This window comes from Gambusia affinis, linkage group LG17 (assembly GCF_019740435.1).
Source record: "Gambusia affinis linkage group LG17, SWU_Gaff_1.0, whole genome shotgun sequence".
NCBI classification, from domain to species: Eukaryota; Metazoa; Chordata; class Actinopteri; order Cyprinodontiformes; family Poeciliidae; genus Gambusia; species Gambusia affinis.
Window position 1 is genome coordinate 5,521,189 of NC_057884.1, and position 18,970 is coordinate 5,540,158.

The window sequence follows — 18,970 nt, forward strand, 5'->3', positions numbered from 1 at the left end:
ATAACACCTTAAAATGAATTAGCTACTTTACTTGAAGATTTTGAGGCAATCGGTTTCCTAACTTTTTTTAAGTAAAGTGAACTTATTACTTTTTACAGTGCAGTGCATTATGGGATGTATAGTATAAGGGGTTGAGTGCTACACAACCTACAGATGGTATATCAGTAGAAACATGGATTTATCAGCTCTGAGCTCGACATGTCTGATCTGAGCTGTAGCTAGCATCGTTTTATTGATTATTAAAGAGGCAAAGCTGGAGCGGGTTGGTCACTTATTGTGCTTTTGCTGTTTAATAAAATTATATTTTTGTAATTAAAATGTAATGTTTAGTAATTCTTAGATATTTAGAGTCATTGAAAAAAAAAAGTAAAGAAAATCTAGTCTTAAAACTCAAATCTACTGAAGAAATTTGGGACAGGCTTTCAGTGTGGATAAAGTGCAAGATTACAAATTCTACAAAAAGGAAGAAAGAGTTGTGATTATTGTGCCAACAATATAGTTAATGTAGCCAAACATAGGAATGTTAGGTTATTCATTTGGATGTTGACATAAATGGATTAATCCATCTATGTCAATTTTGAGATTAAACAGAATCCAGAGAGTCAGACGTCTGAGATTAAAGTCAGAATCCCGAGCAATAAGTCGAAACCTACTTTTCTTCTTTTAGTGGCCTTAATCTTCATCCATTCCTATTAACAAAAATACTGAGATTATACTTGGATATGACAGATTCTGTCTCATTTACGCCTGGTTTCCAGATAATTCTTAGGAATTCCAATCGGAAAAAAAAGCCAGTTGGGAATTTTTCCAACTTATTTACCATGGGAAGGCTCAGGAAGGTGTGCGGTAAATGTCCCGGCAGCTGTGCATCGTTAGCAGTGACGCTGTCAAGAGGATCTGAAGAATGAAGAAAAAAAAAAAAAAAGCACTTTCACTGCATATTTATTTCAACACGTTACAATATATACAGCATCAAAATGAAACATTTCCAAAAGGAACAAAACTAAAACAACAAAAGCAAAAGAGAGAAAACATCACCACTGATTAGCAGTATGGCTATCACTCTTTTCCCAACGTTAACATTCATATGGCACTAAACTCAAATGTTCAGCACAGGATTAAAATGTTTCAAATCAAACACACACAACTGCAATTAAGTATCAGTGTAACTCTTCAAATCATAAATAGTAAAGATTCATTTATCATCTCATATATTAAACATATTTAAAAGGCAGTAGTAGAAACAACAAAATATCTCTCTCCGGCGACACCTTTGCCGACGTTAAACGTCTTTGAGCGGCCACTGTTTTCTATTTTTCCCTCCAAAAAGCGACGCGGCTCTCACCGACGGCAGGCCGGGAAAATAAAAACACACCGTCTCACACTCTGAAGCTGAAATAGTAGCGGCACCGAGATAGGCTGGATTCTCGAAAGACACGGAAACACATCTCCTCGAATGTGTCCTTTCCTCTGCACGCTCGCACAGACACACACTCCGACTCGGAGTTTCGGGTACAGGACGGCCGGCGGACACGCTGCAGGCGACAAGATGGCCGCGTCATCTGCGGTCGCCTTAAGTTCCTGGCATCGGAGATAACAGGTTTAAATGCTTCTAGTTTTTTTTTTTTGTTTTGTTTTTTTTCTCTCTCAGGAAACACCTCTGCGCCAGCTATAAGGTGAACACTGTGCATGGCAATACGCAACGCAGCTTTGCATATAACATCCTAGGTTCTCGGATATGGAGTAGTAAGAAACAACAAAAACACAAAACAAAAAGACAAACAAACATTCTGGTCAGGCCTTTCTGGTTCCTCTAAACCCATACAAAGAAGAGGCACGATTCGTACACGGGTAACTATAAAGCTAGAAGTTTCCTTTTATAATCTTTATACAGATGGAGGCAGAAAACTGGATTGTTATTAGAGAGAAACAAAAACCTCGCAATCAACAAAACAAAGGTTTAAATTGGGAACAGAAACATGTTTTCAGAGTGGGACTTGGCAGCGGCATATATTGTCCAAGCTTTAAGCCAAAAGTCACACAGGCTTGAAACAAAACCCAAATGTCCAAAGTAATCATTACCTCCAGCGGTGTGTGTCCACAGAATGTTTGAGCCGTGGAATGAGTCAGAAGCTTGTTACTGTTTTGTTATAGATCTGCATAGCAAGGCCAGGCTCCTTCGCTGATTAGAAGTCGTCACATAAGCCGAGGAATGTAGAGTCGTTCTGATCCGTCTGCTCAGACAATGACAAGAGACCAATGCTTTCCACTGTAATGCAGTAAAATGGATTTTTTATTTTTTTTTAACGCAGGTGTTCAGTTGGTATTGTTGTAACTTGAAGGCACCCCCTTCCTAACAGGTCTACATTTCCATCCCCATCTCACAGTGCCGTCTCTAAATGAAACCAGAGGTTTGGTTGCTCAGCTGCCTACTTTTTATTTTTTTATTCTTTAGTTTTTTCGTCCTCGATCTTCAGGCAGACAAATAAGAAAAGAAAAACAATCCCTTCTTGTTTCCCTTCTCTGCTAATGCAGTTTCGGTCTGCATTAGCTGGTGATGTTTTCCTCTATTGTAGCGGAGGATCGGTGCCAAAGCAACTGCTTTACTGCTCACTTCAAGGAAAGCTGAGAAAAATTTGGGGCGGGCTTTTCGCGGATTTATTTATCAGTTCCAAAGTCTCCCCTGGTTTCGATGCCCTCTCTCTTTTGGCCGGGATTTGTTTTGTTTTTACTTACTAAGTAGCTGCCCCAAAGAAATATTTGTATGGAGCTCCAACGGACTGTTTTATCTAATTTATTGAAAGCTATTTGTAGAACTCGGCTGGATCCAGAAGCGTAAATAAGTATGATGGTTTGCACAATGATGTAAAGTTGCCAGAAATGGTTTGGCAGGAGTTTCAGGACACATTCTGTGCCTCAGCAGAAGTCAGGCAAAAAAAAAGAGAAAAAAACAAAAAGACAGCAAATAATGGGAATGTCTGGGGCAAAATATCAAGAAACTAAAGATGTAAAGGAATTCAGATTCTTGCTGCAAGAAACAATGTTAATAGCATTTGTGGGATTTGCCAAAGCAAAGCTCTGATGAAGGTCAGCCTAGGGACTCATTGGCCTACAGGTGGTAATAAGTCAGTAGTTTTTGCTAAATTTTCCTGGAATATAGCTGCTCCTACTATAACAGAGTTATGAACATTAAATTGATCACTGTTTTGTGTTCTCTTCAAATGGTTTTTAAAGGGCCAGCATTATGTATTTTCCGTGCATATAGCGCAATTTCATAGCACAATCAAGTGACTACGTTGCCTTCAGTTGCTATAAAACTGCTTTATGTATCAAATATGACAAATGAAATTCGTGTTTGTAGTTTAATACCTTAAAAGTGGGTCTTTGTCTCTTTAATAAACTCCTGCTCTTTCTGAAACAGGAAGTCATCACAACATCGCTCCTATATTAACCCTTTAGCAACATTTTTACCGGTGTTTCACTGAGTTCCACCAGGTGTTTGCTAATTGCTGCTCGCTAGTCTGAAGGATACGAGTGGAGGCGTCGTACGGGAGGGCTGCTCCGTGAGGCAGAGGCTCAGAAGCTGCAGCCCGGAGGAGGAGCTTCGTCCTTGAAGGCGGAGCTAGATCCAACCAAGCTTTATTCATAGCTGAATGGTTGCCATGGGAGATTAAATGATTTCTCAACCATGCATTAAAAGAGTCCAGGCAACACTCCGGGTATTTTTTTTTTTTTTTGATGATGGAATAATATTACAACATGACATAAAGCTCAAAAAAGTCATTATTACATGGCACTGTCCCTTTAAATGGAACTCAATCTTCGCTGAGCAGCTCATCTATCAAATAGTGAATTTGAATTCAGACTTATGTTTGTCTGATTAAAATATTTTTTTTCAGATGAGGAAAGCCATGAAGATTTTTTCACTGGCCGTATGAGGGCAGAAGCTTACGACGCAACAACAATCAGGACACACTTGGAGAGCAACATAGAGGAAAAACAAGAAAGCACAAACATAAAGGAACGGAAATGACTTCTTTATGGGGAGATACTGTTTGGTTTGTACTGTAGTATGGTTTGGAATCCATTAAAATATATCTGTGTGTAACGGAGCAATCCAGACTGTAAGAACATTTTTTTAAGCACTAACCACTAACTTCATGGTATTTTCTTGAGATTTTATATAGTTATAGCTATGCACTAAAACCCCAATAAACCAGCATGAAAGTATTGGTCGTAACATAACATTAATGTAAAAAAAAAAGGGTTATGGGTTATAAATCCTTTTCAAGGCACTGTATGTCATAAACTTTAGTAGATAATAAAACTGTTGAGCTTTAAGATCCACTTGAGTCCAATTAGAGATAAACTCCACATGTTTCAACAGCTGAGCTGAATTCCAGGTGAAATCGTCATATATTTATGTATATTTTTACATAGTGATATGTGGAGGAGATTATGAAAAATAAAGCCATAAGCTCTTTATTCTGTGGTGTTGTATAGAGCGCGTTTGGTCGTTTTCACCACGCAGTCCTGTCTGAAACCCCGTCTCAGCAGTTGCTGAATGAAATGCACACATTGTGGTTGAACATCTCAAGTTATTTCCATAAACGCACAAATCAGCAAGAAGTTCCGGCCGCCGAGCCAGAAGAACCACATCAATCTGCATTCAGCCGTTTACCTCTGCGACTGCAAACCGTGACAAATTCAGAGCAGGAATCCGTCCTGTTCGCAACTCTACATTCAAACGTAAGATGGGGCTCTCAGGAAATCCTCTGTTTTAAAAAAAACTGAAGAATCTTTTTTCTTTTTTTTAAGCTTTTGGGTTGCTGGTTTCCAGGTTTCCTACCTTATTATGAGAAGAAATCCCAAGACAAACAAGCAAGTAAGCTAATAGCTACCTGAGAGTTTTAGCTCTTTCTCAAAAGCTGCAGGTGGAAAAGGATTGACCTCGTTGAGGGATTTAAGAGTTTTTTAAAAACCGCTTTTCCACTTGTCTAGTTATTCAAGTCAACTTTAATCAGGACAATTTTCTCCACAATTACTGACTCTCCAGAACCCATTGTGTCATTCCTGGTAAAGATGGGTGAAAAAAAAAAAAAAAAAAAAAAGCCTGAAAGCAAATTCACTTTTCATAGCAGTGGCAAGATCTTAAATTAAATTGAGAAAAATTCACCCATTTATTTAATAAAGTAACAAAAAAATGCACGTAAAGAGAAATCCCCAGCGCCATAATTGTTGATAAAACTACAATTTGCTATAAAATGAATAAAAATGTTCTGCTTATTTTATTTTATAATGTACTTTTTAAGTATATTAAAAGTATCCCACTCTGCCTGGGAACTTTTTAATAAGTAATTCATAACTTCATGCTGCCTCCAAGTATAAACACCATGAACCACAGAGGCTGGGTTTTTAGCCACTGGCCTCTATGTAGAGCAGGGTTGTCAAACTCCAGTCCTCGAGGGCCGCAGTCCTGCAGTTTTTAGATGTGCCACAGGTACAAAACGCTGGAATGAAATGGATTAATTACCTCCACCTTGTGTAGATCAGTTCTTCAGCGCCTTAATTATTCTATTCAGGTGTGGTGCAGCAGAGGCACATCTAAAAGTTGCAGGACTGCGGCCCTCGAGGACTGGAGTTTGAGACCCCTGAGTAGAATAATTATCTAGTTACTACACACAGTAATGAACAAAAACAAAACAGAAAAAAAAAACACTTTAAAGCTTTTTGTTACGAGAACCGCAGCACTCCGTAGCAACTTTCAGACACATTAGTCAGAAAAACATTTCTATCCGACCATCACAAACGTAAACCTGTGCTTACTAAAGTGTGTCGAGTTTTTAATTGGAACCATGTTTGGTAATAATGGAGCTTTTCTGCTTTAAATAATCCGTCCGGATGCGGCATAGATGAAGCACAAACATGAGGCACGGTGGAGGACCGGTGATGCTTTGGGTGAACCAGGTGGATTCTGGGTAGAAAATTGACTGAACATTCGGTCATTCTAAAGGACAATAATTATATAATCATTATGAAACATATGAAAGGCGCTTACACCAAGTACTAGCATCGTTTCTGTCCATAGCTTGTTTTGTGAATAAATGCACTCAAATTACATTCTCAACATAAGATTATGGCACTGAAATAAAAGTTGCATTTATTTTAAGGCTTCTTCCACATTGTTTTTTTTCTTTTTACCAACAGCACCAATAGGTTCTGTACTTAGTTCTTACTTTTTTCACAAATCTATAACCCAATTTGATATAAAATCATTAGATGGAGGGATATCGGGGGTCTCTGCTTCATCTTTTATTTGAACACCAGATTCCTTCATCGCGTCGTAACGTGAGCTGCCTGGTCTTTAAGAGGTAAATGAGTTAAACAGATGGAAAGCGAGTCCCAACACCGAGTTGAACACAAAGTCACTTTATTGTTAAGCTAAGGAGCCACTGACTGCGGGGAGCTTTTTTATTTTTATTTTATTGTTATTTTTTTTAAAGCTGAGTCAACAGAAGATTGTTGCTGGTGAGGTTGACAATGATGCGGTGGTAATTGACAAACTCCGGCTGCGGTAGACTCCGCGCTCTGACCGCACATCAAAAAAATCCAAATTTGAATTCAACCATAAAGGAGGAGGAGAAGAAGGAGAAGGAAAAAAAAAAAGCCCCAGGGATCTTGGAAATACACCCCAGTTCACCGGGGCCAGAAATATGAAGGCTGCGTGGAGTGAAGTCACATGTCACACATTAAATTTCCTCCAAATTAACCAGACGCTGATTACTTGAACTCATGGGGTGGGATGGATGTGTGTGTGTAGGTGTGTGTGTAGTGGGTTTTGGGGGGTAAGTGGTTCACCTCTGGCTGCTTTTCCAGATGAGGCACAGATCAGCTCGTTCCGCCTCTGCAGTCTCTGCTTTGATATTTCTCTCCGTCTGCCGCCGATTGAAAAATGCTCCTGTATGCTTGTGGCTCATTCTTAAAATTACAGCTGTCAGCGTGATTCATCCATCCATTATCTTCTCAGCAAGTGGACGTGTGTCCTTTTAGATACTAATCACTGTCAGTGTCTCTGACCTTATGGAATGGAGAGGGGAAAAAAACAACTTTATATCTTTCTTCCTGTTTAAATCAAAACTGCAGAGACATTGAATTTACACTGAAGAAAATAAGCTTCATTAGAAATCTATTAAAAGGAATGAGAAAATACTGTGAGGATATTTTTTGTTGTTGTTCTGGCCACATGGATTATTTGATCACATCTGGTTCTGGATAGGGTGCGTTTGAAACCGACTCTGTCCTAGTCAAAGGAAATCCTTCACACGAAACTACGAGCGACTGGATTGAGCGTCGGAGCTTTTTTTGGGGGGGGGCGTTTCTCGATCGCAGGTGTTTCACCTCACTGACGACCTTTCCCAAAACTCATCGGTACCTCTCATAACACAAACACTCAATCTGTGCTGGACTTGGCCGTGTCTTGTGTGGACCATTTGGTTTAGCAGAGGTGTTCCTTTAGTAACAGTCTCCTCTTCTCGGTGGGTACGTCGGCACACCCGATCGTCGGCGTTCATGCAGTAAAGGTCTGTCGGGACTCGGACTGCGCCAGAAACCCTTCTCCCTACCCGAGTCTTGTCAGCTCGGAGTCTTCTTTGCTGCAGCCGAGAGCGCCGGCCTCCCGGGGGGACTGGACCTTTCCGATTTCTTCAAGTGCACTGGCCAGAGAGTCCAGGTCCCCGGGGTCCTGGTGCTGCGCTTCCCACAGGCTCAGGATCACTGACGACGGGCTCTCCTGGCATGCAAAGTAGCCCAGGTTCCTACAGGTTGGACAAATGGATGCATTTTAAAAGTAGACCAAGAAAATGATGTGATTATACAAAGATGGACGTTAACAATCAAATAAATGCACAGAGGTTAGGTGCTGTTTGGGATTTTTTACTATAAATTGACAGAAATGTTGTTTTTTTTTCCCCTTGTAGGTGCATCTGAAGGACATCTTAGTGAATATGTATTGTATGAATGAACTGATTTGATTTGAAATAGAAGCTTCACAATATTCTATAATTAATCATAAGCATAAGACGGTAATCCGGTAATTCGTAGTCAGGATTACAAAATCCATTGAAGCTCGTGGTTGTGATGTGACAAAAAACGGGAAAACTTTCAAAAGGCTTAAAGATTTTAGCAAAGCGCTGTTTGTGGGTTATGTTAGAATTTTCAGTTACAAATGTAAAAAGACAATCAGAAATGACTGATGAATCAAATCGATTGATGCAGTCACATCTTGGTGTTCAGCTTGACACTAACTTACTGCAACCTCAATCAAACGCAGACAACTAATTTCTCAAAGTTAAACGTTTTACAGAACTAAGAACTATTCTGCACCAAATGTAAGAAAATCTCGGTAACACTAATTGACAGGATGCGCATAAGACTGACATGATACTGTCACAAATACGACACAACAAGAAGAACAAGAAGTCTTTATGATTGCTTATAACAGTTGTCATAAAGTGTCATTGGGTAAATAATGGCACTTTTAATGCAAAGTTGCTTTCAAAGTTGCATTAAATGGGAATTACAAGTGCTAACTTTGCATTAAAGTATAATTTTCTTTACTGAAAAATGCAAAGATGACACTTTTAATTGACTTTTAATGAAACTTTTAAAGCAACTTTGCATTAAAAGTGTCATTATTTACCCAATGACACTTTATGACAACTGTCATTAACATTCATAAAGACTTCTTCATGACCATAACAGATGTTATGTCGTATTTATGACGCAGCCCTTCAAATAAAGGTTACCAAAATTTCTGCACACTTCCTTCCGTCTCTCGTTTAGTTTTATATCTAATTGATTGGCTTTATAAGAACTTATATCTGAGATGATTTGGAGAGTGCTGATCCTTCTTATCTTTACATTTTGTTCTTCACAGAAGATTTGTCCTTACTGGAGACATTTTTACTGATCACGTGGTTCGCCTTTTTTTGACAAGGTGACAGCCGTCAAGTCGTTTTATATATGCCATGTATATTTCTTGTCTCATCTCCATATTGCTTTGTAATGTATGTATCACGAGCCAGTCAAAACTCTAAAACAGAACAAGTCTTAGATGCATTGTGGAATGTATTTTATTTAAAGGAATGCACAATAGTTTCATCTAACAGAGGGCAGATTGGTGTGCTGGACGCCAACAAGTGTTTTCCCTCTGAAATATAAGTAATAAATCAGCCTTTATGGTGCAGCACCTTGAAACAGTATTCACACACTTTGACACACACGCCCACACACCCCCACACACACACTTACAAATAAAAGCTTTTGGATGTGTTTTGTTGGGGTTTCATGGGACAAAATAATGTAAAATGGTGCAAAACAGTGACATGGAAGGAAAATGGCACGAGTTTCAGAGTCTCATGGAAATTGAATTTTGTCTATGATGATGATGATGAATACTTTATTGATCCCCAGAGGGGAAATTCAAGAATGTTAGTACTTTATGAAACTTATAGACATAAAAAGTTCTGATTTAAGATAAGCACATAAGATGTTTTAAAATGTGAAAATGTTCCCTCATCCAGCAGGGACGACTTGGACTATTCCCGTGGATGACAGTTCATTCTGCAAGACAAACAGACTCCCATTTGTTCTTTACCTTCATTACGCTTACATAATCTCTCCACCAGAGGGCACCGTTTCATCGCAGTGACATTTCATCTTGCTGCCTCTGTCTCCTCTTTTGCTCTCTTTTCCACTTCCTCATCCTCCTTATATTATTATGTTCCCACACACTCACAGAAATAATTACAGAAATCAGCTTAAGTAGGTAGAGACATTCTTATTACATGCTTCTCGGCGTGTTTGACTGTGCTGTAAAAAAACAACAACAACAACTCTGAAATCCGTTCCCATTTCCCAGCTACAGATGTTTGTTTTCAGACCCGTTTAGGCAAAGCTCCCTTAATTGTGCAGTTGGCGCATAGTTTCCCAGTTAACTTTTTTTCTCCCCCTCGTCTCGCGTTCCTCTAGCTGAAGAGAAACAAAGGCAGTCGCGAGCCGACCGCAAAGATCTGAGAGCGGTCGTGGCAATAAGCACTTGGTTATTGACTTCTCCTCTGAAGCACCAGCGGAGATCAGCGCATCTCCAAATAAATAAAATCCTCCCACGCCCACACAAACACTGACCTGACACGAGCTCCTGAGTGTTCAGCAGGGGCGGGGGAAGGAAAGACGGAGCGCGCGCGCCGCTTCTGCTGCTAATGAGAGGCGCTAACACGAACACATTTTATCGCCAGAGGGCTGGGCTGTCAGCAGTCAGAGACCTTTCCTCAGATTTCTGCAAGGCACCACGTCCGCTTTGCAGCTACTGTATGTTAAACTGAGCTAAAGTCGACCCCAACGCCCCGTTCCAGCCGCATCCCTCCCTTTAGATCTATAATGAAATCAGCAGAGTGGTGAGCAAGTGAAGGCTGGTAGGCGATGAAAGATAAAGTCTGACACCGGCTTAATTCCTGCCTAAACGCGCCACTCAGAAGGAGAGCTGTGTTTGCACTGATGAAGGAGGCATGAGATACACTGTGCTTCAAAACAAAAGCTTCCATTGGAAGATGTGCCAATGGAGTCGGCGTGGAACGTGAAGGCTTTTATTCAGACCTGTCTATGTGGAGCTTCTGAGCCAGCAGCCGCCAGTCCTTCCCGTTGGCGTTGGCCGTGTCAAAGGTGGCGCTGATCCGCTGACGGATGGACGGGGGGATTTTGAAGGCCTTTGACCCTGTCTGAGAGGTGATGGTGCAGTCGGACTGCGTGAAAAAGGGAACCGCTCCCTTTTCATTCTGAAAGCGGCAGAGGAGGAAAGAGAGAAGACGGAGGACAAAGAGTCACTGAGACAATGCGGAATCCAGAAACGAAAAGCTCATTCAGCGAGCTCTCGAATCAAATCAGGAAGTAAAGTGTAGCATCTGCTAACACCGTAACCGGTCACATCACAATCGATGTATATCGTTTGGTATTTACCCTCTTACAGGTTTGAACGTTCAACTGAATGTTAAGATTATCAACCAGAGTTTGACGTCAGACTAAGACTACGTTCACACGGCAGGCGAAGGAGACTCAAAGCCGCTTTCTTTGCCTAATTTTTTTTTTTGCGTTCACGCACCTTTCTCACTCCAGTCTGAACATCCCAATTTCGATATTTTCATTCCCCCCAACAATTCAATCTGTGCCAGTTCCATATACGGTACTAATTTGGATACTTAAATCTAATATTTTCCAAAGCGTCTGCAGTCTCAACATTTAATGTCTGGCTTTATTTGGCTTTTATGTCACCGATGTGAGACATGCCTCGTAGTTTTGCACAAGAAGAAACCAGTCGCGGTAAATGTGGATGTAAACAATGGCTGAAAATTATGATTATGAACTTGTGAGAGAAGTCTGCGAAGCCCATCAGATCAAAATCCCACCGCTCTTAGCGCCGACTACATCCAGACAGACTCCTTCCCCACAGAAGCTGCAGTCCACAAAAGGCCGTCGCTATCAGTCGTGCTCTCTTTTTATTGGCTTCCTGCGGGTTGTTCTGATTTTGTAGCAGCGCTGTCAGTTTTCATTGCTGAACAAACTTTTATTTCTGTAAACTGCTGTGTGATGTCAACGTTCCTCTGCGCACGAGGGTTGCTTTGTGGTCATAAACCATTCACACAAAAGTCTGACTTGAATATTAGCATGAACGGCCAGGCAAATAGAAAAAAAAAATATATTTCAGAAATAAAGTCTGAATTGAGCATCAAACCCTGCTGTGTGGACGTAGCCAAAGATAACCTCAGTATTCAAATGACACTAACCTGGATTTATGAGAATTTGTTGCCCCACTTGAACCCTGAATTATCTGTGATCAACCACATATTTCTAAGTCAACTTCAGGTAGTTAGTTAGTACTGGGAGCACTGGGAGAAGGCAGTGGAGCTCCATTTTTTTTTTTTTTTTTTTTTTTACAGATTATCTGTCTTATACTGTACTGTCATGACAGAGTGAGAGTTTTAACAAATATGTAAAAAACCCTATATTTAAACATGTATTTCTATTAAAGCTACTTCAGCTATACTCCTGCTGTATATGTATATATATATATATATATGTATATATATATATATATATATATATATATATATATATATATATGTATATATATATATATATAAATATGATTGAGGATCTGTGCAATCACTTTGAACAGGCTGCTCATGCTAAATAACATTCTGCAGTGTGTTTATGTGTTTAGTGGATGGTTACTTTCTCCCACAGAACCACGCTGGCTTAGAAAACTGCAATTTGCATTCACTCTTAACATCTCTGCTTGATATTAAAATTAGCTTGATGAACTGAAACATGCAAGTTACAATAAAACCCACAAAAAACCCCCCCAAACAGTAAGTCTTTCAGATACGTGTTCGCAGCGCTCACCTCCACGACAGACGTGTAGATCTGGAGGATCTGCTCCTCTCCTGTGACCTGTCGCACGCTGATCTTGCAGGATAGCTGAGACGAGGAGAGGCTGTAGCGCTCCAGAGAGAAGGCACACTGCAGGGGACACCGGTTACTGGCCCACACCTGAGAAAAGGAGAACTCCTGCGGAGCCGAGAGAGACGGAGGGCGGGACAGGACGACGGGATTAGGCTGGGCAGACGGAAAAACTCACTGAATTCGACTTGTTTCTGAATCTCGCTCTGCCCCTCTGCATGTTTAATGAAATAATTACGAGTGAGTGAGGGGCCTTGTTAGCCAATCGATGACGTTAACGAATCAAGAAGCCTCACCCATCAGAAGGAAAACCGGTAGTTGTAAAGTAACGAGAGGAAATGCAATAATTTGAGAAATGTCAGGTGTTATGTGGAGGATGTGCTAAATCTAAAAGAAAAAAAAAAGAAATCTCGCTAGCATAATGCTAGGACAAATAATAAACTTTTAATTTATACTGAGTCTGTCTGTATCTATAAATCAGGATTTACTAATTACCATTCTGAATCAGTGAATGTTCCCCTCGTTACTCTAAATGTTTTCTGTCTACAAAAGCAACAACATCAGAAACAGATGTATGTGAACGAAATGCTGGCAAGTTAAACGAGCTCTTTCGTAGAGCACGCTTCCACAACTCCACTTCTTCTGAATGCACACATGTGGAAGTTAAGGTAAGAACCTATTTGCTTGTCGCCATTTCCTGACTTGTGAGGATAAACGCGCATGATGACTTGAGTGGCTTGTTCCGTCATGTTTCTCAGTCTGAGGATGGGTCCAGAAATATCCAGCTCTCCTTGCACCCTGTAATATTTATGCTGCAGGAACACAGGATGCTCATGGATTACCAATAAAACATTTCCAAACACACTGATCAACTTTAAAAAGTACAAATACAAATCTTTATCTGAATGATTGTAGTATCTGTGATTTTGTAGAAAAGTTATTATATCCCTCCTAAACAAATTGCAGGTTCCATTTTACAAAGAAGTTTACAGTGTAAGATTACGGCAACCGCAATAACACATTAATTTAGTTCACCGGGGTGCTGAGGGCAAGTGTTAAGGGTGATCTTTAACTTTCTACAGTGGAAAAACATAATAAAATAAAACACATTTATCATCTTAAAAAGGCAGCATTTTATTTCTTTCCTTGGGGGCTACTTCATTTTCATTTTCCTTTATTTAGCCAGGTAAACCCCGTTGAGATCTAGATCTCACTTTCAAGAGGGATCTGGGCAAAAATTTGCAATACATAGCAACCTGCAGGAAAAAGCTGACCAATTAGTTAAAATAGGAAGTAATACTGATCATTGAACTGTTTAGTTTGCAGAATGTTTGTTCTAAAGCATACCACTTGGTTAAGAAAGAAAAAATTTCCAGTTTTTGCTCTATTTCTGTACATCTTGCTTAAAACCCCCCCACTTGTTTACCACAAAGCAAAGTCCACGATATCAGAACTAGTTCATTTTGAGTTTTAACCTAAACTCTAAATATATATCTATATATTTCTTTTACTGAACTGCGTTAGTTTGGGGATTTATTGTCTTATTCTCCTCTCCTCCACAGTCCTGCTGCTAAGCTTGTATCTTAATGCCGATCTTTAGATGGGGATCAACGTCGTGATTATAGAATTAGGGCAAAAGATCTCTTAATGCTCACAGTATGCTCTGCATTTCCACCTCAAATGTAGTGAGCTTTAGAAAGCAAAGCTACATCTGCTGAGCATATGCAATCCGAAGCAACGCCGGCGCTGTTTCTGCCGCCGCTGCTCACTGCTGCGTGACCCAGACTCCGCTGCAGCCGGAGTCTGGGTCACAAAACGCAGCGGTACAGATGAATCATCCGCTCTTCAGACCCATCAGAAAAGTACAGCCACTTATAGCTGCCTGCTTTAGGTGGCAGTCATGTCTGAATTAGAGCCAGAAGCCGTCTTCCTGGTCGACTCTTCGGGTTTCCTTGTTGGTATTCTGGAGGTGCTGCGGCGGGCTAATTCTGCTAATAAGATGTCGCTGGTGGGATAAACATCACAGGGCAGAACAGAACATGCAGCATGAAGACCCCTAGGAAGATAACTATGACATATCTGGGTGTGTGCGTTTCCCTGCCTAGTAGTCATAATTAAGTTTGCAATGCTGTGTGTGTGTGTGTGTGGGCGAGATAGCTAGCCTCCTACTGTGCCCGTGCTGCTGCCCTTTAGCTTTGATGTGACCAAGCAAGTAAAAGGCTTGTGTGTGATGGAAGAGTGAGGCTGCTGATGGAAACGAGGGTGAACGCCTTCTTGTCATGCACATGGTCGCCACGGAGCTGCGTGCGGTTTCGACTTTAACGCCGATAAAGTAAGTCATTGTAAACACTCCTCGCCGCTTTACACAACAGTAAAGGGTGGAAATAGTCCAACCTGGCAGGTGGTGAAAGGCTTGATGCTCCAGAGTAACCGCGGGACGTCCTGGATGGACACCTGGAGGCTGAACGTGTTCCCCTTAAACAGCAGAATTTTGGGTTCTTCGAGGAGCCGTCCACCCCTGCTGCGCTCCCCCACCACCACCTCCTGATAGGAAAAGAGACAGCTGAGTGGGCTTTTTGTTTCTGTCTTGGCACAGAAGGAAAACAGTTGCCTTACAAAAGAATTTATTTTGCTACATTTTTTTTTTTTTAACCATCACAGCTACAAAAATTAAAGGGGCAGTAGTATGCATCTTCCAGGCATATAGCATAATCAACTAATGTTAACTTCAGTTGTTATAAAAATGCCATATATATGTCAAATATTACTTTAAATAAATTTGACTTCCTAATTTTGCACCTTAAAATTGGGTCTCTGTCTCTAAGAAATTCCTGCTCTTTCTGAAACGTGGCCTTCAGAAAGTCATAGCAACATGACTCCTCTGTTGACCCTTCACAACGTTTGTACACGGAGAAGCAGTTCGTACAATAAGCTCAGCAGAAGTGCAGTTCCACCAGGCGTTTGCTAATCGGTGCTGGCTAGTCTGAAGGAGCTGAGCTGAAGGGAAGCTTGGAAGATTCAGTTAAGGAGCTTCGTCCTTGAAGGCTGTGCAAACCTGCCCGTCCTCCCCAATTCAGCTGTGCGTTTTCCACAGCTGAATGGTTGCCACGGGAGATTAAAGGATTTCTCAAACATGCACGAAAAAAGAGAATTAAAGCAACACTCAAGGTGTGTTTTTGATGAGGGAATAATACTGTAACATGACGTAAAGCTAAAAAAAGTTGATTTTGCATTGTGCTGCCCCTTTAATGTGTCTCTTCTCTTTATTTAGGATTTTATGTGAAAGTCGTGGATATTTGTCAAGCAGAAGCAAATCAAAGTTTTCAATTTTTTCATCTACGAAGCGTGGCACCTGCTGCTATTCAGCCTCCTTTATTCTGAAGCCCATTAATAAAATGTAATGCTGTGAACTCATCCGAAGTCACGTGACTGGTTGCAAGTGGACATGAGTCCAGCTGTTCTGCGAACCTGTGGGAGGTTTTTTTACGAGAACATTTTTTGAAGAGATGTTGGTGGTTAAACAATATCGTAAGCTTTTTGCACATCTCATCCGACAAGGGAGAGAGTACGGCACAACCGCAAAACGATCAACACATGGCTGTCCACGAAGCCGACAAGAAAGGCATAAATCAGTGAAGCAGTCAAGAGGCCCTGCGTAACTCCGGACGACCTGCAGAGATCCACGGCTTGGGTGGGAGGATCTGTTGGCAGCACTGACCAATGCAGCCTTTATGAAAGAGTGGCAAGAGGAAAGTTGTTCCAAAAGAAAGCCAAACCATAAAAACAAATCCTGTTTAGATTTAAAAATGACTTATGGAAGAGATCCTGGAGAAATGTGGTGCTCTGCTAAGATAATGCAATTTTTTCCGATCTGGAAACACCAAGTCAGACAGAAACTGTCTGACTTGTTTGTGGGAAATCATTACAATTGGGATGAACAAATACCCTCCATCTAAAAACTTTCCTGAAAAATCTTCCAGGAAAACATTTCCTGGAAGATTTTTCTGGGAATTTTGTGTTCAGACGGTGCAGATTTGAACAAACTGTGCAGATTTATATGTTGATGTTTTTTGTTTTTTTTTCTGTCTTCTAATGTCAACAGAAGAAGTATCAACAACAAACTTTGTTGTTTTATTATCTGTGGTTCATCTAAAACATGAAGGCTTCCTTTAGCTGTGTTCAGTTTCTCAGATTTTCACCCAAGTTTTTTCGACAGTAATGCACCCCTCCTTAAGTTCAAAGTCTAGATTTGGCCAAAATGAGCAAGTGGAGAAATACTCTCTTGCCTGTGATGCAGCTACCAACTGATTTTTTCACAGACAAAAAAAACAACAACAAACAAACAAACAACCCCCTCCACCATCTTTTGCAGATGAAAATATTTCTCATATAAAAATAAAACTATTACTCTGAGCAGAACAGATCAATGTTAAATAACCTTATTGCAGGACACAATTAAGATGGCTCTGTGCTGAAAACCAGATAAAATAAAAGAGAAACACGATTAAAACAAACGATGTTTGCTTGAATTTTTTATGATCGGCTGGAAAACAAAAGTGCATAAAACACCAAGGAGAGAAAAAGAGTGTGGAAAAGTGCTTCAGTCAATTTGTACTTGAAAATGTAGTTTCGATGGTCTTACTATATTAAACAAAAAGACATAAAATTATATTAAAGAAGTGAAAAATGTCAGTAGTAAACTACAGCCTGCATGATTTCAAACATCTGTGTAAAATCAGTATCTCTATAGTCATAGCGGCATAAAGAGCACAACTTAATATCTGAGAATTAAAGAGAGAAATACTAAGAAACCGCTTGCATTTTACCATTGCAGCATTTTCCTTTGAGTGGAAAGCAGCCCTCAATAAATTGTTGGTGCTTGCCCTCTGTCTCCAGACAACATAGATGCAGTGAAAAAAGGTCTACTGCATGAAAAATTAGCCAAATGCCAGCTTAGAGGCAGGTGGACAAAAAAAAAACAAAAAAAATAAAAACTGGAGGACTGTCTATAAAAGAGAAAAACAAAGGTTCTTCTCTTGGCAGACAAGCAGAAAACCCCCCCCCAACAAAAAACAAACCAGAAAACAAAAGACAGAGCGGTTGACAGTAATTAAAAGCTTCCCAGGATGACAACCAGAAGAGGACACAATAATCTGACAGAGAACAAAGTAGGCCACACTGAGAGAGGAGAACAATGGACAAAAACCACAGCAAAAGGAAAAACAATGACCTCAAACGAAGCACAGATCAAGCATTCATAGCTCATTTCATTATTTCTGTGTACCAGGTTGTGATTTCTCAACAGGTATGAAGATCCATAAATGATCTGATTATGTGCCATTCTAACAGCTGTTGTTTACAGTACAGGAAGTGAAGAACAGTCCAAGTTAAACGATAAAGAAGACGAACCAAACTGCAGGGTGTTTTTAACATGTAAGACGTATCAGTCATGTTGGCCGGCTATTATGATAAAACAAGTACATACAGTATAACAATATATATATTTTTTTTACTGCTATAAGTATGTAATGGTCATTGAGTCCCTTTGATGTTTCATACCTTTACAGTTTTAGGTTTTTGGTGTCTGGCATTTTTATGTATGAAATGAGCTTACAGCAGTGCCTCGACCTAAAGTTATTTTCTATAATCTATTCATAATACACTGGAAAGAAAATACATATGACTCCAGTAGTTAGTATCTGTCAGCAGGAGATTATGCAGTTATTTTGTTTGGATCAGCAGAGTGCTGCTGCCCCAACGTTGATCAACAATACTTTAAAGCTTTCTGACGCTTTCACTTTTAACTCTTGTAAAAAAAAGAAAAGAAAAGAAAAGAAATGGCTCACATGCCGCCCTGACGGTAAGCGCCATCGCTAAGCTAACAAGCCCATGCAACCATGAAGTGATGACGGCAGAATTTGGACCTGAACTCAGCTCAGTTCAACCAACCGGATGTTGCCAAAGATTGATGAGGTCCAACCAGCAGTGGACAAACAGGGCCGTCATTAATCTTCCCGCAAGTTGCCTGCACAAGACACAAGGCAGCGACTCGGGGAGCTCATGGATGCATTCTTCAAACTCCCAGGCGCTTATCAGCTCTGGTCATTGACTTGAAACACAAGGCGTCAAACCCCAGCCCTGGAGACTTTCAGATTGTGTCTCTGAGATGATTTAAAAGAAATACCGAGGAGGTAACTTAGCCATTCGATTCAAGTGTGTTGGACCCCGGGGACACGTCTAAAAGTTGCCGGACACCGACGCTCGACTACTAGAGCAACTGCCTGGCTCAGTCTTTGGCTGGGACTGTTTGGACTGACAGAGCTAACGCCACGGCTGAAACCAGACGAGTTGAGCTTCTCCATCGCTAACAGACCCAGGACCTTATCGTCATGGAGGCACGAGGAATCAAGAAGCTCAAGGAATCAAGTAACGCTGATCAGCGGATCTGGAAATGAGG

General features: G+C 40.6%; 1 protein-coding gene across 4 annotated transcripts in view; it reads right to left on the bottom strand.

Annotated features, from left to right (window-relative positions):
• Positions 1-1,629: 1,629 nt before the first annotated feature.
• The window catches only part of LOC122847241 (netrin receptor UNC5D-like), a 234,592-nt gene continuing 217,251 nt past the window's right edge, over positions 1,630-18,970 (bottom strand). For 2 of the 4 annotated variants that reach the window (XM_044144745.1, XM_044144746.1), the window contains exons 15-19: positions 14,908-15,057; positions 12,457-12,621; positions 10,654-10,832; positions 5,650-7,814; positions 1,630-5,460 (exon numbers count right to left, since the gene is read on the bottom strand). In XM_044144745.1, coding sequence (XP_044000680.1) covers positions 7,619-7,814; positions 10,654-10,832; positions 12,457-12,621; positions 14,908-15,057 — 690 coding nt within the window. In that variant the 3' untranslated portion in view covers positions 1,630-5,460; positions 5,650-7,618. The remainder of the gene's footprint in view (positions 5,461-5,649; positions 7,815-10,653; positions 10,833-12,456; positions 12,622-14,907; positions 15,058-18,970) is intronic. The other 2 variants (XM_044144747.1, XM_044144748.1) reach the window with 1 other exon arrangement.